Source organism: Schistocerca cancellata, chromosome 1 (assembly GCF_023864275.1).
Source record: "Schistocerca cancellata isolate TAMUIC-IGC-003103 chromosome 1, iqSchCanc2.1, whole genome shotgun sequence".
Taxonomy (NCBI): domain Eukaryota; kingdom Metazoa; phylum Arthropoda; class Insecta; order Orthoptera; family Acrididae; genus Schistocerca; species Schistocerca cancellata.
This window is the reverse complement of record NC_064626.1, coordinates 421,310,867-421,329,366: the sequence shown is the minus strand read 5'-3', so window position 1 is coordinate 421,329,366 and position 18,500 is coordinate 421,310,867. Positions and strand designations below refer to the sequence as shown.

The 18,500-nt window shown below is 37.3% G+C and overlaps 1 protein-coding gene across 3 annotated transcripts in view; it reads right to left on the bottom strand.

Moving 5' to 3' along the window:
• LOC126176019 (uncharacterized) overlaps window positions 1–17,419 on the bottom strand; it is an 88,457-nt gene extending 71,038 nt beyond the window's left edge. Inside the window, exons 1-7 of one of the 3 annotated variants that reach the window (XM_049923152.1) lie at window positions 17,294–17,405; window positions 14,983–15,106; window positions 14,184–14,271; window positions 7,111–7,186; window positions 6,845–6,937; window positions 628–729; window positions 440–535 (exon numbers count right to left, since the gene is read on the bottom strand). In XM_049923152.1, the coding sequence (XP_049779109.1) occupies window positions 440–535; window positions 628–729; window positions 6,845–6,922 (276 nt within the window). In that variant the 5' untranslated portion in view covers window positions 6,923–6,937; window positions 7,111–7,186; window positions 14,184–14,271; window positions 14,983–15,106; window positions 17,294–17,405. Of the gene's footprint in view, window positions 1–439; window positions 536–627; window positions 730–6,844; window positions 6,938–7,110; window positions 7,187–14,183; window positions 14,272–14,982; window positions 15,107–17,293 lie in introns of all 3 variants that reach the window. The other 2 variants (XM_049923160.1, XM_049923145.1) reach the window with 2 other exon arrangements.
• Between the last annotated feature and the right edge of the window lie 1,081 nt (window positions 17,420–18,500).

Sequence of the window (18,500 nt, the reverse complement as noted above, 5' to 3'; positions counted from 1 at the left end):
TAAAATTCAGTATTCCAGTGGTGTTTTAAGAAGTCTGGAACATCTTATTAGATTTGAATATACTGTCAGCAGACCGTAACAAAACAAGCGAGAACTATCACACTTTTCTGATGAAAGAGATTAAGGAAACAAGCCATTGTTGTGATGGAAGTGTCATCCTAATGTGTGTACTATGCAAGATACATTCAGAATGGTCTGAAAGGTTCAATACTAACTACTTCTGAGGACAGTCTCATACTTTGCAGGCTGTAGCCTGTGTTCATTATACTACTTCAAAGCAAGTATTCCATAATTATTATTTTTAATAATCTTAGCACCATGGGATCTGTTTATATTACAGGTATTTTCACCAGTCACTTGAGGCAGTTATAAAACACAGCCCATCATTCTTCAGTTGGATGTAAATGTCAATCAAAAAATTTCTCTGCTGGAAACTCACCTTCCCCATACGTGTTTTATTTGTACTGCTCAGATCATACAGATGATGATTGTCGACATCAGCAACATCAATCACTGCATGTTCCTTTGATAATGCCTGAAAATCAAAGTTGTCGAATTGCTACAATAATTAAAATTATTTTTGGGCTAATCAATATTTTATTGTGAATTGTGTTTCAGCAGTGTTACCTTGCTGTCAATAACAACTGAACATGCTTCAGAATCTCTGCCAATACGATTCTCTCCTTTGTATATTGGGTAACTCTTGCCACCAATTTCCAAACTTCCAAACTGAAACCCAACAAAACATTAATCCAATAAAATTGTTAATAAGTAATAAGTAAAATAATAATAATAATAATAATAATAATAATAACAATAATAATAATAATAATAATACAAGAAAATGATTTGGAATAAGCAGCTATAGAAGACAGGATACATAAAATGGGAAGAGCATATGGTGTAACTAAAGACCTTTACAATAAAAAGTGCCTATCTAACAGTGGAAAAATAAGACATTAGAACAAAGTAGACAAACCAGAACATCAATAAGACAAGCAAATGCCCAGTATTAGACTATAATCTAGATAAATTAGAAATAGTAGGAAGGCGAATCGTTAGGAAAATATTAGGCCCATGAAAACTATGGAAGATTGGAAATTATGAAGTAACGACAAAATTTACCAAAACATAAAAATATCAGAAGTAATGAGAAAAAGAAGACTGATGATTTTTGCACATTTATATAGAATGCAACAGTCGATTAACCAAAAAATATTTGTGGGATAACAAATCAACAAGTGGTACATGTGAAGGAAAAAAGGATTAAAAATTATGAAATCAAAAATGATCTCAAGTAATCAGAAAACAGGAAGAAAAACTGTAGTGAACAGATGAAAGAGTACTGGAAGAAAAGAAAAGAACAAAAAATAAGGAATGTAAACTAGTACCTGGTCTTTAGTTGGCCCGTCCAAAAAAAAAGGAAAGAAAGAAATAAGAATAACAATAGTAATAATAACAAAAGTTGAAACTGATGATACTAAGATCATGCAGGCTTTGTGCTGTTCAAAGGACATTTGTTGTGGGTAATGATACAGTTGGTAGCTTAAAGCTACATGGCACCTTCATATATCAACCTGTTTAAATGCCAACAACCAAAATCCTTCCAAAACAAACAAGATACTCTAATGGTTCAGGTTCACTGATGGTCTTCAGATTTGGCCCCTGGGCCAAGAAATTCTATTGTCATTCTTTTACAGCCATAACACCTTTTCGGTAAATGTCTAGAATATAGTGCCAGTGGGTACTTACATGCTTTGTGCAGGAATGCTGTCAGGCATGATGGGAACAAAAGAATGTGTGTCAGCCATTTGTGTTACACAGCCAATGAGAGATCAGCAGGCGGAGTACGTGTTTCAAAGTAATATATTCAGAAGAAAGGATGAAACACTACTGTAAACAAGGATTACAAATGCTATTGGTTTTTATTTGAGTCACAGTTATTTGAACTGTGCTAGTATCTGCAAACCAAAGACAGCATCACAACCCATGATATATTCGAAAAAGCAGAGAAATTTTTCTCTGCTCTGTGTTGTTACAATCAGCACGAGCACACTGAATAATGGATCAGTGTTTTTGAATTAAATCATGGAAGAAGGTATGTGGATCAATGTTTATTAATATATAAAATGTGCAACCCTATTGTCAGTAAAAATTGAGCCCCCTACCTTCTTCCATGATTGAATGAAAAAACATTGATCCACTTACTTAAAGTAGTGGCTTTTGCGGCAATTCCAGTTGATTCCATCCACACAAACCTTTGACTCTTTAAGAGTCATTTCACCACCACATTTGATAAATTTTCATGTCTCTGCAAGTAATCCAGGAAACATGCACTAACGGAAAATGTTGACGTGCAGAACTAAATTACATAAATCAGTCCACTTTGTAGCACTCACTGCCATAATCCCTAAATATTTCTCTTGAAAGTCACTAATACACCGAAAAATAAGAAACATGACAATGATTTCAATTTTGGTGCTAGAAATATATTGCCTCTATTTTGGTTATGTCAAAGGATCATCCCACTGGCTACATAAAACAGATGCATTGCCAATTTATGAGCAGTAGATAAGCACAGCTCTGACTGCCACCGGCTCTGACCTAGACTTTAGCCCAATTTTTCTCCTCTTTGTTTCATCTGGTCCCCATCAGTACAGTGTGTGTGTGTGTGTGTGTCACTTTTTAAGACACTGAGCAACACTACTCTGACGTGGGGGAAAAAAAAAATCTATTCATATAAAAGGACAACCACCAACAGCATCTAGACTTCAATGGCATTCAGCAGTACCCCTCCCTTCTGCATCAAAATCTCTCACAAAAAGGTGCTACTCCTCCAAATCTTGTAAGTCATATCCTCATATGCTTTTAATGCTCCAACTCCTAATATTCAGATGCAAAGGAGCACCCCCGTTTTATTATCCCTATTACAAGCCTATTCTACACCATCAAAGTTAGTACCAGTAGTTTGTAGTATATCCACTTCACAGAAACTTCTGCACAGCCCTTTACACTAGCAGGCCACCAACCATCCATCTAAATGCATGGTCACTGCGAAATTGTGGTCAATACTGAACTTGACAGCGCCAGACCAGGAACACAATAAGTGAATTGTTTACTTAACTAACTGCAGTTTGTTGACTTCCAACCCCCACTACTTCTGATCCCACTGATGTATGATCCTGACACCCAATAGCTAGTGGACTCGCTAACAAGAGGAACATTATACCACACAATTCTTAATTGGTTGTGTGATTTCAGTCACCTGAATTTCTGCTATATTTGCACCCACCAAAATAATACTTCATTTCTCTGGATTATTTGGGCTTGCCTATCAACTGGATACTTGTGAGACAATGTGAAGAGCACATAGGGAGTATGAGGAATTCACTGGCTCAATTATAACTCATCTGCTCTAGTGCCCTCAAGATCAAAAACAGTTCTACACTGAACACAGTATTGCTGTGGAAGTGGTTCTTGAGAACACTTTCAGGATATACTACAAAGCAGCCAATAGAGTTCTCTTTCTTAGGGCAATCATTACAAATTACGACAGATTTGCAGTGTTCTGATACAATTTTGTAAAACTTGGACTTAAAAACATGATCAGGGGGACAATTCTTTCTGTAAACTCTTAATTCCTAAATAATTCTGAGCCTTCATATCAATTATGATGGTGAATGACATCATATTCAGTTACATGCACCACAAAAATCTGCACGTGGTGCCATCAGTTTCTGCTTAGTGCGAATGCCAAATGGCCTTGCTGCTCATGATTGATCCATGAATGACTGCTCCACCCTAATCTCAGCACACAGACTGGGAATCAGTTTAGTTACATTATCCTGTTGGAAGCCTACACCCATCTAGGCAAACAGCATCAATGATTTAATGACGTAACACCCAAGCAGAAGTGTAAACTGTGCATCAAAATTTTACTCGAAACCACAAAAAGCCTGGTAAAACAACCAGAGCAGATGTAAATGGTCTGCTCCATATGACCTGTGACTGAGGCACTTTAGTGCTTCATGACTTTCGTCTTTCGGTCCTATGCACTCAACTCATCGAAGGTTATACTTAAAAAATTAAACTTTTAAAATTTAGACTAGAAAAAGAGGCAATGAGAATGAATAAAATCGATACAAACATTGCTGTAATGAAAATTTAAAAACCCGTCCTACCCGAACCATCCTCCAGTCACCTGACTGTCAATTGTGAGCAGTCACTGCCACATTAGGAAAGAAACAAAATTACTACAGCCATCCACAAACAACAAACACAGGACAGAAGACTGAACTATGGATACAATATCATTTACAGCCATAGCAAACAAAATCAGGTTAAAAAATGCGCCTAAGGGAGACCATTCTCTTTCTCAAAGCTCTACAACATAATCATCAACCCAATATCCAACATATCATCTACACATGATGAGCTGTAAAAATATATGCTGTACCTGCACATGGCAGTCAGCTGATAGGTATACCTGCTTAAAGGAAGTCCCTCTCACTAAGGGCTCACTTTCAGAGGATGTCACGTTTCCAAGTAGAGAAGGAATTAGCATATTTCATCAAAATATAAGAGGTATTAGAGATAAAGTTAATGAACTGCTTACAGATGTTGACTCTGAAATTATTGGTATATCGGACCACCACTTAAATAATTTGACAATTCAGAGGCTTCCTTTACCAGTATACATTATTAGCTAGCTGTTTTTCAAGGAGTTCCTTGCAGGGTGGGGGAGTGAACATGTAGGCAAAAAGCACTATTCCATTTGAGTCCATAGAAGTATGACAGCATTGCACTGAACAGATATTTGAATGTTGTGCAGAGGCAGTTGAATTTAATGAAACTAAACTTCTGATTGTTGTTGTTATATGTCCCCTAATTCTGATTCACTTTGTAGGAAGTACCAGAAATTAGTTATATGTGGTGACTTCAATATAAATTTTGTATATGATGGTGCAAGAAAAAGGATGTTGGTAGATCTCCTCAATTCATACGATCTGATGCAGACTGTGTTTTTTTCCAACTAGGGTGCAAGGGAACAGTTGCACAGCCATAGGCGACGTCTTTACTCATTCTTCTTTACTAGACAGGCATTCTGTTAGTAAAAGGGTGAACAGCCTTTCAGACCATAATGCAAAAAATTTTAACACTAAAAGGCTTTTGTACTCAAACAAATGCCACATATAATTACAAACTATGTAGGAAAGTTAATCCAACAGCAAAAGAGTTTTTTTTAAAAACCTTGTTAAGGAACAAGAGTGGCAGGATGTTTATAGTGCCGATAACATAGATGATAAATATAATGCTTTCCTTAACACATTTCTCATGCTCTTTGAGAGTTGCTTTCCATTAGAACATTCTGAATGGGGTACTAGCAGTAACAGGCAGCCCAGGTGGCTGACTAGTGGTATAAGGATATCATGTAGAACAAAGTGGGAATTATATCAAGTTGTTAGAAGTAGTCACAACAAACAGTATCAAAAAGTGCTTAAAAATGTTATTAGGAAGGCAAAGAGTATGTGGTATGCAAATAAAATAGCTAATCCACAGGATAAAATTAAAACCATATGGTCAGTTGTAAAGGAAGTGTCTGGTCAGCAGCACCTGACGTTTTAATTTCACAGAATGGGCATAAGATTAGTGAAACTTAACAGTTCAAATTTCTAGGTTTTCAGATAGATAGTAAATTGGCATGGAAAGTCCACATTCAGGATCTTCTTCAAATACTTAGTGCTGCCATTTTTACTATTCAAATGGCATCTGAAGTGAATGATCGTTTGACACAGAAATTAGTCTACTTTGCTTATTTTCATTCGCTTGTGTCATATGGTATTATGTTTTGGACTAACTCTTCCCATTGTAAAAGGATATTTTTGACTCAGAAATAGGCGATTTGGGCAATAAGTGGTGTAAGTTCACGAACCTCTTGTCGACCCCTGTTAACAAGTCTGGGTATTTTGACATTGGCCTCTCAATATATATATTTCTTACTGTCATTTCTTGTTACCAATATTTAGCTTACTGTCATTTCTTGTCAACAATATTAGCTTATTCCCAAGAACAAGCAGCTTTCACCCAGTTAATACTCGGCAGAAATCAAACCTGCACTTGGATCAGACTTCCTCAACTCTTGTGCAGAAATGTGTGCAGTATACTGCCGCATCCATCTTCAATAAGCTACCACTTGAATTCAAAAATCTTAGCAGTAATCCATGTGCTTTCAAATCAAAACTGAAGAGTTTCCTCATGGGTCACGCCTTCTATTCTGCTGAGGAGTTTCTTGAAAAATTAAGCCAATTCTTGTTGTATTGCTGATTACGTTTACTTAAACTTATGGACTGACTTTTTTCGGGTTCATAAACATTTTATTTTTATCTGTTATTACTTTTATGTTGTAATTTCGTGTACTGGAACATTCCATGACTTTGGAGATTTGTTCCTCAATTTGGTCCTAAGGAATTTGATGTGTAAATAAAATAAAAATAAAAAATATCCCCAAAAGCTTAATTTGTGGACCTGCCAGACATTATTATTCTTCCAAGTAGTGCCTTAGACCCTTTCAAGATTGAAGAATATATTATTCTGTCATTGTGATACAATTTTAAGTTTAGTTTATGTTTACACCATGAGTTTATCAGCAAAGTACACATACTTATAAAAATTTCTTTTCAGTGATTGCTAAACCTCTATACAGTAGTTTCAATCAGCTTTTTTTCCCTATGACAAACAAATATACATAAATAAGCAGTAATCTTTATTTTTCTGTGAATTAAAAACAAAAGATCACTGAAGCAACAATAGGAGCACTAATAACCAATAATCTGGCATTTCATACCTGTATTTTTTTGTCATCTTTGGTCTCTTTCAGCTCTTCAAATGCGAGATCATCCAAAATTTGAGTGCAGTCCATCATGTCTCTTATGTCGGGCTGCAAAGTTCAATAAAGTTAATATTTTGCTTTAATCAATAATTTCATTCAAATAAAATAAATAAATACCACAAAAATTTACTTAGTAAAAATAATTTATGTAACAATTTGAAAAAATTATAAATTAGTTGTACAACTGCATACTTCAGTAAACACAATGATGCATACAATACCTTTTTATCAAAAGAGTCTGAGTTATGTGGAGTTATGTGGAGTTCTGTGAGCGTTAATCCTTGAATAGCTGGTTACCTGTAACAAACAAAAAGGATGTGCTTCTGGTACATAATCATATATCGAACAATATGTTATAATCCAGTAATAACTTCATATGGACTTGAAGCTAAAAGCCTTTAAATCAGAATCTGGAAATAATGTTTAATGTTTCATAATAGGTGAGCTAATCTCATGGCTCAGAGATTGTGATAAGTACCTGTCACTATCACCTTAAAATGTGGACTGTTCAACAGGCAGAACTAAGATTTCATAGTTACAGAAGTGCATACTTGAGGTTCAGAAGATCACACACATTTCAATGTGGGATTGTCAACGAGCACCTGCTTGTATGATCTACCATTTGTTATCCCTTCCTACAGCCTTTGGCAGCCTATTAATCAGTCACTAGTAGCTGAACGACTTTGGACCATAGTGCTGTGTTTCCACCCACAGTCAACCATAGCAATCAAACAATAATAATGTATGCAACAGCAGTGTAGAAGCTGTTATGCACACTATCTGATCCTGTTACTTATTAATGGGTATTAATATGGGGTGCATCCAGCCTTCGTCTTTGTGACAGTTTGAAGTCTGTTAGGGACATTTTCAGTGAGGTGTCTGAATGTCTGTAGACAAATGGCAGCTCATTCTTCCTCAAGTGCCAAAACCAGACACTGTAGTATTCTGGGGTCTGGAGCGAACTTGACATTCTAAGTCATCCCAAAAGTGTTCCATTGGCTCCATGTCAGAAATCTGGGCTGTCAGTCCATTTCAGGCATGTTACTGTTACAAACCATTGCCTCACAGACACTGCTCATTGTCTCTGAACCATTCCTCCCTTCCGCATTTACAGTTTTCTTAAGCACAAGAAGAAAACCACACCCTAACTATGAAAAACACCCACCGTACTTCACTGACGGCAATTAAGTCCTCCAGGCATTTGCCAAACCCTTCCACCAGATTGCCACAGGGTACAGTGCGAATCATCACCTCAATTCACACGTTTCCAGTTGTTCGCTGCCCATTGGCAGCACTCTTTACATCACATGAAACTTCGCTTAGCATTTACGACAAAAATCTGTGGCTTTCGAGCAGCTGCTCGGCCATTTTACACCTTTCTTCTGAACTCCATATGCACAATCACTGGGCTAGCTGGATTACCGGTAGCACTTTGGAACTCATGAGTGATTCCTTCAACTGATTTCTTACAATTCTTTTACAATCACCCTCCACAATACTCAACAGTCCCTCTCCACCACTACATGAGCTCTTCGTTTAGTTGTTGCTGTTCCTTTGCATTTCCACTTCACAACCATCTTACTAACAGTCAACTTGGCAAACTTTAGAAAGGTTGGAGCAAGCAATATCACACTCAATTATTTCTTTATTAAAATGTACAAACAAATTCAGACAACTCGCCTCAGTTACACAGTGAAGCCTTGTGCAAACTGAAACCTTCAATAAGTCCACAATCTGAAATCCTTCTACACAATACTGTCATAAATACTGATTGTTTTACAGCTTTCCTAAATTTGTACTGCACAATGTAGAAATGTCTCAAATGCAAATTCTTATACAACTCTATTCTGATCCATAAAATAGCATTCCCAGACACACCTAAGTAAATAAAGGCACTGCTGCATGACATATTCCACTGGAAACATTTGATCATTAAACATTTACTCCACATTGAGAGTCATGCAATTTTCTCTTTTTTCCCCACAAAGAAAGATTACAGTGTGACAAATCACGGATGAGGAGATATTCAAGGTCATTTTCATGGGCTGATGGAAGGCAGAGCAAGGGTTGAGGGGGGAGGAGCTTTGCGGACCACAGATACTGAGGCTGTTCAGGGTAACAATATAGAGAACGATATGAAAGCAAGTGGCAAATGGTGTGTACTCCTTTTTTGTAGTACTGTTAACAGCTATCATTTCATGCTGTTTGCACTGGATATATGGAATTAAACTTTTTCATGCAACAGAAAAATAGCTGTACTCAGAAGTCCAAGTTATTTACTTTTCTTCATACAGAGCATTTGTCACTGTTGCTCCCTTGCCCCAGTAGCATTCCAAAATAACATCTCTTTCATCACAAAGTAGCATGAGTATAAGACCCCTGATAATGTTTGGTGGAACTTATAGATTACAGAAATGTGCTACAGCAGTATTCTTTGTCCCTACTCTTGATGGCAACACACTCAGGTATCATCTTCCGTGAAAAATCTTCCTGGGAATTCATCATCAAGATGTGTGAAAGGTCCTCACTGGTTAGTCATTCCATTCTGTACTAAATTGTCAAGGTACACATTTTGTAGTAACTGTATGGACTGGTTAGCACAACAAAAAGATTTCAGATGAGCTGGATTCAAATCTCCATTTGGCCATTCAAATTTTAGTTTTCTGTGGTTTCCTTCAATCAATTAATGTGAACACAAATGATTTCTTCGTAAAGAACATAGCCCAATTCCTTCCCCATCTTTGCAGTCCATCTCAGTTTGATCTCCATCTCTAATGAACTTGTTGTTATTGGGACATTCATTCTTAAGCTTCCTTTCTTATCTTCTAAAGGAGTTGCAATACATCATGGACAATTTGGGATACATACAAGCTCTTTCTGATAAAGTATTTTACAATTGCAATGCTTCCTGGCAACTGTACTGAGGAATACAAGATGAGAAACATAGAAGTAGATATCCTCTGAGTAACGAAGCAGCTTAAGTCAATTAATGAAGGCAAGGCCTCCGGTCCAGATTGTATACCAGTCAGGTTCCTCTCAGAATATGTCGATAAAATAGTTCCATATTTAGTAATTATATACAACCACTTGCTCATGGAAAGATCCGTACCTAAAGACTGGAAAATTGCTCAAGTCACACCAATACCCAAAAACGGAAGTAGGAGTAATCCGCTGAATTACAGGCCTATATCACTAACGTCGATTTGCAGCAGGGTTTTGGAACATATACTGTATTCAAATATTATGAAGTACCTTGAAGAAAATGATTTATTGACACATAGTCAGAACAGCTTCAGAAAATATCACTCTTGTGATACACAACTAGCTCTTTATACTCATGAGTAATACGTGCTATCGACAGGGGATGTCAAATTGATTCCATATTTTTAGATTTCCAGAAGGCTTTCGACAACGTTCCTCACAAGCATCTTCTAACCAAACTGCGTTCCTACGGAGTATTGCCTCAGTTGTGCGACTGGATTTGTGATTTCCTGTCAGAAAGGTCACAGTTCGTAGTAATAGATCGAAAGTCATCGAGTAAAACAGAAGTAATATCCGGCGTTCCCCAAGGAACTGTTATAGGCCCTCTGTTGTTCCTAATCTATATTAAGAACATACGAGACAATCTTAGTAGCCGTCTTAGATTGTTTGCAGACGATGCTGTCATTTACCGTCTTGTAAAGTCATCAGATGATCAAAACGACTTGCAAAATGATTTAGATAAGAAATCTGTATGGTGCAAAAAGTGGCAATTGACCCTGAATAAGGAAAAGTGTGAAGTTAGCACGTGAGTACTAAAGGAAATCAGCTAAATTTCGATTACACGATAGGTCACACAAATCTGATGGCTGTAAATTCAACTACATACTTAGGGATTACAATTACAAATAACCTAAATTGGAACGATCACATACATAATATTGTTCGTAGAGCAAACCAAAGACTGTGATTCATTGTTAGAACACTTAGAAGGTGCAACTGGCCTACTAAAGGGACTGCTTACACCATGCTTGTCCACCCTATTCTGGAGTATTGCTGTGCGGTGTGGGATCCGCATCAAGTGGGACCAACGGATGACATCGAAAAAGTACAAAGAAGGGCAGCATGTTTTGTATTATTGCGAAATAGGGGAGATAGTGTCACACACATGATATGTGAATTGGAGTGGCAATCATTAAAATAAAGGTGTTTTTCGTTAAGGCGTTTGTCATTGCGACGGGATCTTCTCATGAAATTTCAATCACCAGTTTTTTCCTCTGATTGCAAAAACATTCTGTTGGCACCCACCTACATATGGAGAAATGATCATCATGGTAAAATAAGAGAAATCAGGGCTCACAGAGAAAAATTTAAGTGCTCGTTTTTCCCATGTGCCATTCGAGAGTGGAACGGTAGAGAGACAGCTTGAAAGTGGTTCATAGAACCCTCTGTCAGGCACTTTATTGTGAACAGCAGAGTAATCACGTAGATGTAGAATAAGGGAGGAGGGAGGAAGACAGCAGATGAGATGGGAGAAGAAAAATGGGGGAGGGCGGAGGGGAGAAGAGGAGAAGCTAAGAGACTCAGTTTAATAACATATAGACATATCTCTAGCTTATGTGTCGCCACTTCCCCCAACCTCTGGCTATGAACTTTGTTGGTGATGATATGTGGATCTGTAGTGCAGATTAAGTTGTGAGTAACAATCTGGTTGACAAAGCCAACAAGTATGTAAGAAATAAAGCTTGCGGTAACGAAGTTTTCCAGACTCTGGGACAAGGTTTACATTCATCATCCTCCTTAGTTAAAATGATTCATTATAATGTTATAACAAAGCTTTTGGAGCCAATGGCTCCTTGTTCTGACAGAAGAGTTAAAGGGGAAGGAAGAGGGGTGAAAGAAAATGACTGGAAAGGTTTACGGAAATGGGTACAGTTCAGAAAAGTCACCCAGAACCCAAAGTCAGGGAAGACTTACCATACAGGATAAGAAGGAAAGACTGATTGTTGGGGACTGCCAAGATGAGAGGCTGAGAACATTGTACTGTTGTGACTGGTTCTTGTGATTATGAGTTATTACTGGTCTGGGTGGCAGTGGTGAAGGCAGTGGGATCTTAAGGTGGTTGGCCAATCTCAATTTGTACGAGAGGAGTGGTGGTTCATGGTGTGGCTGTTTGAGAGCTGCAGAGGGACAGGTAGGGAAACAGTACTGTTGAGGTAGTTTAGGAGAAGGTGAGATAGCTTTTTGAAGAAATGTCTGGCATGTTGTTGATGTCTGAAGTTGGCTTGGCAGATGATACCAACAATCAGTCTTTTCTTCTCATCCCATCCAGTAAGTCTCCTCTGACCCAGGGTTCTGGATGACTTTTCTGAGCTCTAACCCTTTCCATAAACCTCTCAAGTCCTTTTCCTTCACCCCTCTTCCTTCCCTTTCAACTCTTCTGATACAAGAAGGAGCCACTGGCTCCGAAAGCTTCTAAAAGTTAAACCTTTGTGTGTGTGTGTGTGTGTGTGTGTGTGTGTGTGTGTTTTTTTTTTTTCTACTGCTGCTGCTTGGTTAGAAGATTTTTTTTTTTTTTTATCTACCCATTTTCGTTATATATGTACACACTCATTTTTGGAAATAGTTCACCAATTCCAATGGAAAAAGTTCAATGCTGACAACATTTACACCATATTAACCAGAATTTTCTCCATAGGTAATTAAGCTTTATATGGTAAAATCAAAAGTGTTGTATTAATATCATAAGGAAATCTCTGACAAGTATTTTGGTATATATTTTGTGCTCATTTTATACATCAAGTATAAAAACACAAGGAAGGAGAGCTCTGAATAAAATAACTTTTACTTAAATTCCATATATCTGACAAAAGTGTAACTATGAACAAATGTGACAAAATGCATCTTATGTGTCATGAATTTTATCTTCTAAGCAATCATCATGACTTGTATCTACTAAGTAATCACATCTGAATAATGCCTATAACACACAGACACCAGTACAGACACCATTACATGTACAAATAAATCGCTGCTGAAAATGTTGAATTCACAGCACTTTGTACTTTGTTAGTACCCTTTAAATAAAAAATATGTGAAACACACAAGTCCTCGTACCTCCAGTTCACCCATATAAACTACTATCAGAGTTATCTCAATATAAAATGAACTTAACACCATGCTTATTAACTGTGGGACAAGACATTGTATTTAATTCAAAGCATAAGGTATTTCGAGATCAGTAAACAACATGACACCATACCAAAAACTGAAGGTGCCATTAACATAGCAGCAACACAGGCCTCAGTCAACAACCAAATGATGTCTCCAACAACATAAATAAACTAGCAAAGCAAAAATCCACAAATCGACCGGACTTCAAACAGGTACAATTGATTTTGAATGTGTATATTCTTATTAACACCTTCCATCATATTACAACATGAAAATATTGGACCAGATAATAAAGTTTTCATCAGGGATGTTAATGTAATTATCGACTGTGCAATGCATTACTCACAAACTCAATTGAGCTGTCACCTTCCAACCTAACCTTGGCCTCAATCTGCACTACAGATCAATCTGTCACAATAATATTCATGAAAAAAGCTAGTTTTCTGCTGTGGCACATTTGTAGGTTTCTGCAAGCCACCAACAAACTATCATCTTTCAACCTAACTTACTCCTCCAGGTTAAGTTAAAGCTCAGCCTCTCACCACAAAAAGATTGTGGTGTTGGTGATGTCACTGGTCAAAGCCAAATGGCAGCATCACACATTTCAAAATATGTAGAGCTAGTAAACATGATCCAAGCCACCATCCACAAGATCCACATAATATACTGTAATCAACACACACAAGTGATATATACAGCTTAAATACTCAAACAAAAGTGAAAAGCATTGCAAATGCTACAAACATATGATGCTGTGTTTTCTAATGTATAGCAATGGATTACTTTGTTCACTAGGCATGGTATTTCAGTAAATAATTTAAAGAAAATGTGGTTGAAGTATTAATCACTGTAAAACTCTCACATTCTTTACTTACAATACAAATGCTTCTTGATTCTGAAGTTGCCTTTTCTGACACTAGACTAGAATAAGCTACTCTCAATTATTAAATCTTCCAATTAACTATTAAATTCTTCATAGTTAAGGGCTGCCTAGCTATAGTGTCCATACAACCAATTTATCATTTAAAGGATGATTGTCAAATGGTTAAAAGTGAGATAAAACCCAAAATGAGGTACAGAAAATGAAGACTGCATAGATTACAACGCTAATTATCACAGCAGTTAGATAAATGAAGCTCACCCACTGTTCTGTGGCAGAGAAATGTTCAGTATACGACAAGTTAAGGCAGGTATGTCCACAGAGGTCTGTGCTGATCCCTTTCGTGGTCCTGAAATAATTAATGACCTTGCCTCATTTATTAGATCCGAGACACTACTATACACAAACAACACAACTTTTCATAATGGTCGTAATGATCTCAGTACCTTTACAACCAGTGTTGAAACTACACTTGCTAAGTATATAATGCAATGAACACAACACTCAGGCAATGATTTGTACTTTAAAGGACAAGCTTCCCTCAAATGATCCTAGTTGTGTTAAGTTCTTGGAAATATAATTATATGATAAATTATCCCAGGTTACCACATAAAATATATTAGTGGTAATTTGTCTAGATTAATTCGTCTGTTAAGCCAACTTCGGAATTGTGTAGGTCCTATCTGAAATTCTAGTTTGGATTTTTTCACAAAGCATAACATTATATGTTATTACTGGATGATGATGGGTTTAAAGGGCCTAAATATCTTTTTTATCAGTCCCTCATTTCACTGGAAATTCACATAAAAGATCTGAAATGAGAGAAGAAGGACCGTCAGCTCCACAGTCTGCAACTTTTTTAAGGTTGAAAATGAGCATGACACTAATTTTGTCGAATGGTTAAAAGTGAGATAAAAGCCAGACTGCTAAAAACTGGTCACTGTGGCACAACAATAAGGTTCATCATAGTTAGCACGACTAAAATGAGGTAAAGAAAATGGATTCTGCATGGTTGCTCTTTACCTAGTTTGTCACTGAGTTCATCTGCTGGAATACTCACGTGGATAGGCATCCAGATGGTAGGTCCGGAGCTGTGGAGGTCAGCTAATAGGTCTTGGATGTTAGCAATCCAAAAGTTTGGCGCATAGCCCTGTGTTATGCCTTGTAAGCACCTCACGGAGTCACTACAAACCAGGAAAACCTTTTTTGCAAGAGTTTCAATGTATTACAGAGTCCAAAAAAGGTAGATTAAAGTTTAATGCCCCTTCAACTGAACAGTCATTAGAGATGGAGCACAAGCTGTGACTGCAAAAGGAGGGGGAAGAAAATTAATTGTGCCATAAAAAAAAAAAAAATAAAAAAAAATAAAAATAAAAAAAAAACAACTTCCTGGAATGATTTTGGAAATGACAGAAAAAAACTAAATATGGAAGGCTGCATGGGAATTTGAACTGTCATCCTCCTGAAAACAAGTCCAGTGTGTGCAGATCCCATTCTCCTTTGTGAATGTAAACTGATAAAGAACCCTATTCTTCATTTTCAATGCATCTGTGTAGACGCATGTCAAAGTGTAATAGGCTAGTTGTGGAGGACCGAACACAACAGATGTCTGAGAATGGCAGGGTCAGCATGTCACTTACGTCCATAGAAGAAGCCTATCTGAATCGCAGGATTGGGTATGCACCTTGGGCAGTACCGACAGGGAACTTTATGTACACAGGCAAGAGGGGGCAATTGGAGGTTCTTGCACAGAGTCCAATCACATCCCAATTGTTCTATCCATTTTTAGCATTTCATTGTCTGAACTGTTGGATATAAAAGAGTTGAATAATATGGATGGACTGGCATCTCACAGATAGTTGTTCATACTGACACTCAGTGGTGAGAGAATCATAATGTAACACTGGATTGTGTTCAATACCACTTCATCCACTCCCGATCAAACTGTCACTATACAAAGTAACCAGACCTCTGGCTACACTACAAATCAGTATGTAACCACAACTAAGATTTTGTGTTCACATCCGTCAGCTTCATCAACTCACAATACAACTGCAACCCACCAACTCACCATAGACTTTGGGTTACACTACAGTTCAGCGTGTCTACACAATCTACGTTCCATAAACTAGTACAGATGCAAAAGAAATATTGTCACTGCTCCGTTCTCTTTCTTTTACCACATATGACTTCTGATGCTACATTTTCATTGTGTTATTAAGGGACAAAGATGACAATCGGTATAGAAGGAAATCTAGCTGACCTGAGATTTACTTTACAGGGAAATTCTGGCCAGTGTGCATGACATTTTAATATTGTGAATTACGTCTTCAGGGTAATTACAGATTCATCATATGACGCACTCTATAAACCTTTGTTTTCTAAATAAAAAATTCTCATGATAGCAAACTTGGGTGTAAACTATGCACTAATTTACAAGTTGAAGAAACTACCAGTATTAACTAGGCAGAAAACGCACATTGTTACAACAAAAGAAGCTATGGACACATTTATACATAATGCCACAGACTGTCAAAATCAATTAACAGCTATGAAATCATGGACCACATATTATGTAACAATTTCTGAATCTGTAGAAAATATTTCTGCAGAACTATTTAAACACCACATGACTGGTCAGTTGCCCACCCTCTTACAATATAAAGGAATTTATTATTAATACAAAGTTGTAATGACAGGAGCTAACATATTGTACTACTAATTGTATTGTGTGTGTTGCTGTAATGGCTAACGACAGTAAAATTATCATACTGTCGTATTTAAAATGCTACAAATGTCAGTTACGGTTGCGAAACGTCTGTTAGTGTGAAACAATTGCTCCTACTAGGTTTTCACAGGTTTTTTCTTTGTGGGGTTAAAAAAAAAAAGTTATCCAACATAATGATAGTGTTCGTGACCATGGTAGCTGTGTGATTCACTAGCTTCCAAACATCGAAATACATGTAATAAATACACCTAAATCTCAACATCAACAACCTATAATTCAGTCAGCATGGAGTTGCGAACAGGAAAGCCGGAGAAGCGCGCGTTTATATCATATGTGGAATTTACACGACGTAGATGTAAACACGAGTATAAAAACTGAACGTTAATTCAGCAACAATTATGACATTAAAGACAACTATGATAGCAGCGTACTTCGACTACCATAGAAAGAAAATGTGATATAAGGACCGATGACTTTACCAACGTAAAAAAACATTTCTCTTTCTCACTGAAGCCTTTACATTAGTTACTCATTCGTCAGACTACTCCAACCTACATGTTCAATAATATTTCGAATATCAATTTACGCGGCATCACAACAGTTGATAAGCTGTAACATGAGACTGCCGTCGAAATTTAGATACCTTTCAACTGCCCACAATGGTATTTAAAATATTACTATTCATTACTTGAGGATTCAGATGAGTCACTAAACACAAAAACCAGGTAAACAATCCTCACCACCTTTCCATAACAAACATATACGCGCCATACGACGATTTTCAAAGATTTTACGTTATTATTATGACAGTCTGTCACAGTGTACGCACAAGATATACTTAATTACGTCTGTCCTCAATTGATAATTGTGTGTAGTCAACAGAAGGAATGCGATAATCAATATGCTGGAAATAATGAAAGAGTATGTTCTATATACTAATATGAATAAAACCCGAGACATAATGTGCACAAATGCATCGTAAAGAGAACGCGATTGACACTTACAATCGATGTTTTCTTTTTGATTATTGATTAATCCATCTATAAACAACTTCCATCGCATGTATTTAGTCAGGACATAGAGAATTTAAGTTATATTTCTATACATGTAATGTATTACAGATATACCTAATGTAATTAACACATAATTTATTCGTCGTTAAATTACTACCCAACAACAAACCAAGATTTCCTTAACATTAGCTGGACAAGATAAAAACATGAACAGTCACACTTTGACGTCCACACGCATTCTCACTCTCATCTTCACAATTTCACAATTTACACTTTTACCATTTCACATTTGCATGTAGGCTCACACCAAGTACTCACTAAAAAATGGTTCTGAGCACTATGGGACTTAATATCTGTGGTCATCAGTCCTCTAGAACTTAGAACTACTTAAACCTAACTAACCTAAGGACACAACACACATCCATGCCCAAGGCAGGATTCGACCCTGCAACCGTAGCAGCCGCGTGGTTCCGGACTGAGCGCCTAGAACCGCTAGACCACCGCGGCCGGCAAAGTACTCACTAATCTACATCTACATCTACATCCATACTCCGCAAGCCACCTGACGGTGTGTGGCGGACGGTACCTTGAGTACCTCTATCGGTTCTCCATTCTATTCCAGTCTCGTATTGTTCGTGGAAAGGATTGTCGGTATGCCTCTGTGTGGGCTCTAATCTCTCTGATTTTATCCTCATGGTCTCTTCGCGAGATATACGTAGGAGGGAGCAAAATACTGCTTGACTCTTCGGTGAAGGTATGTTCTCGAAACTTTAACAAAAGCCCGTACCGAGCTACTGAGCGTCTCTCCTGCAGAGTCTTCCACTGGAGTTTATCTAT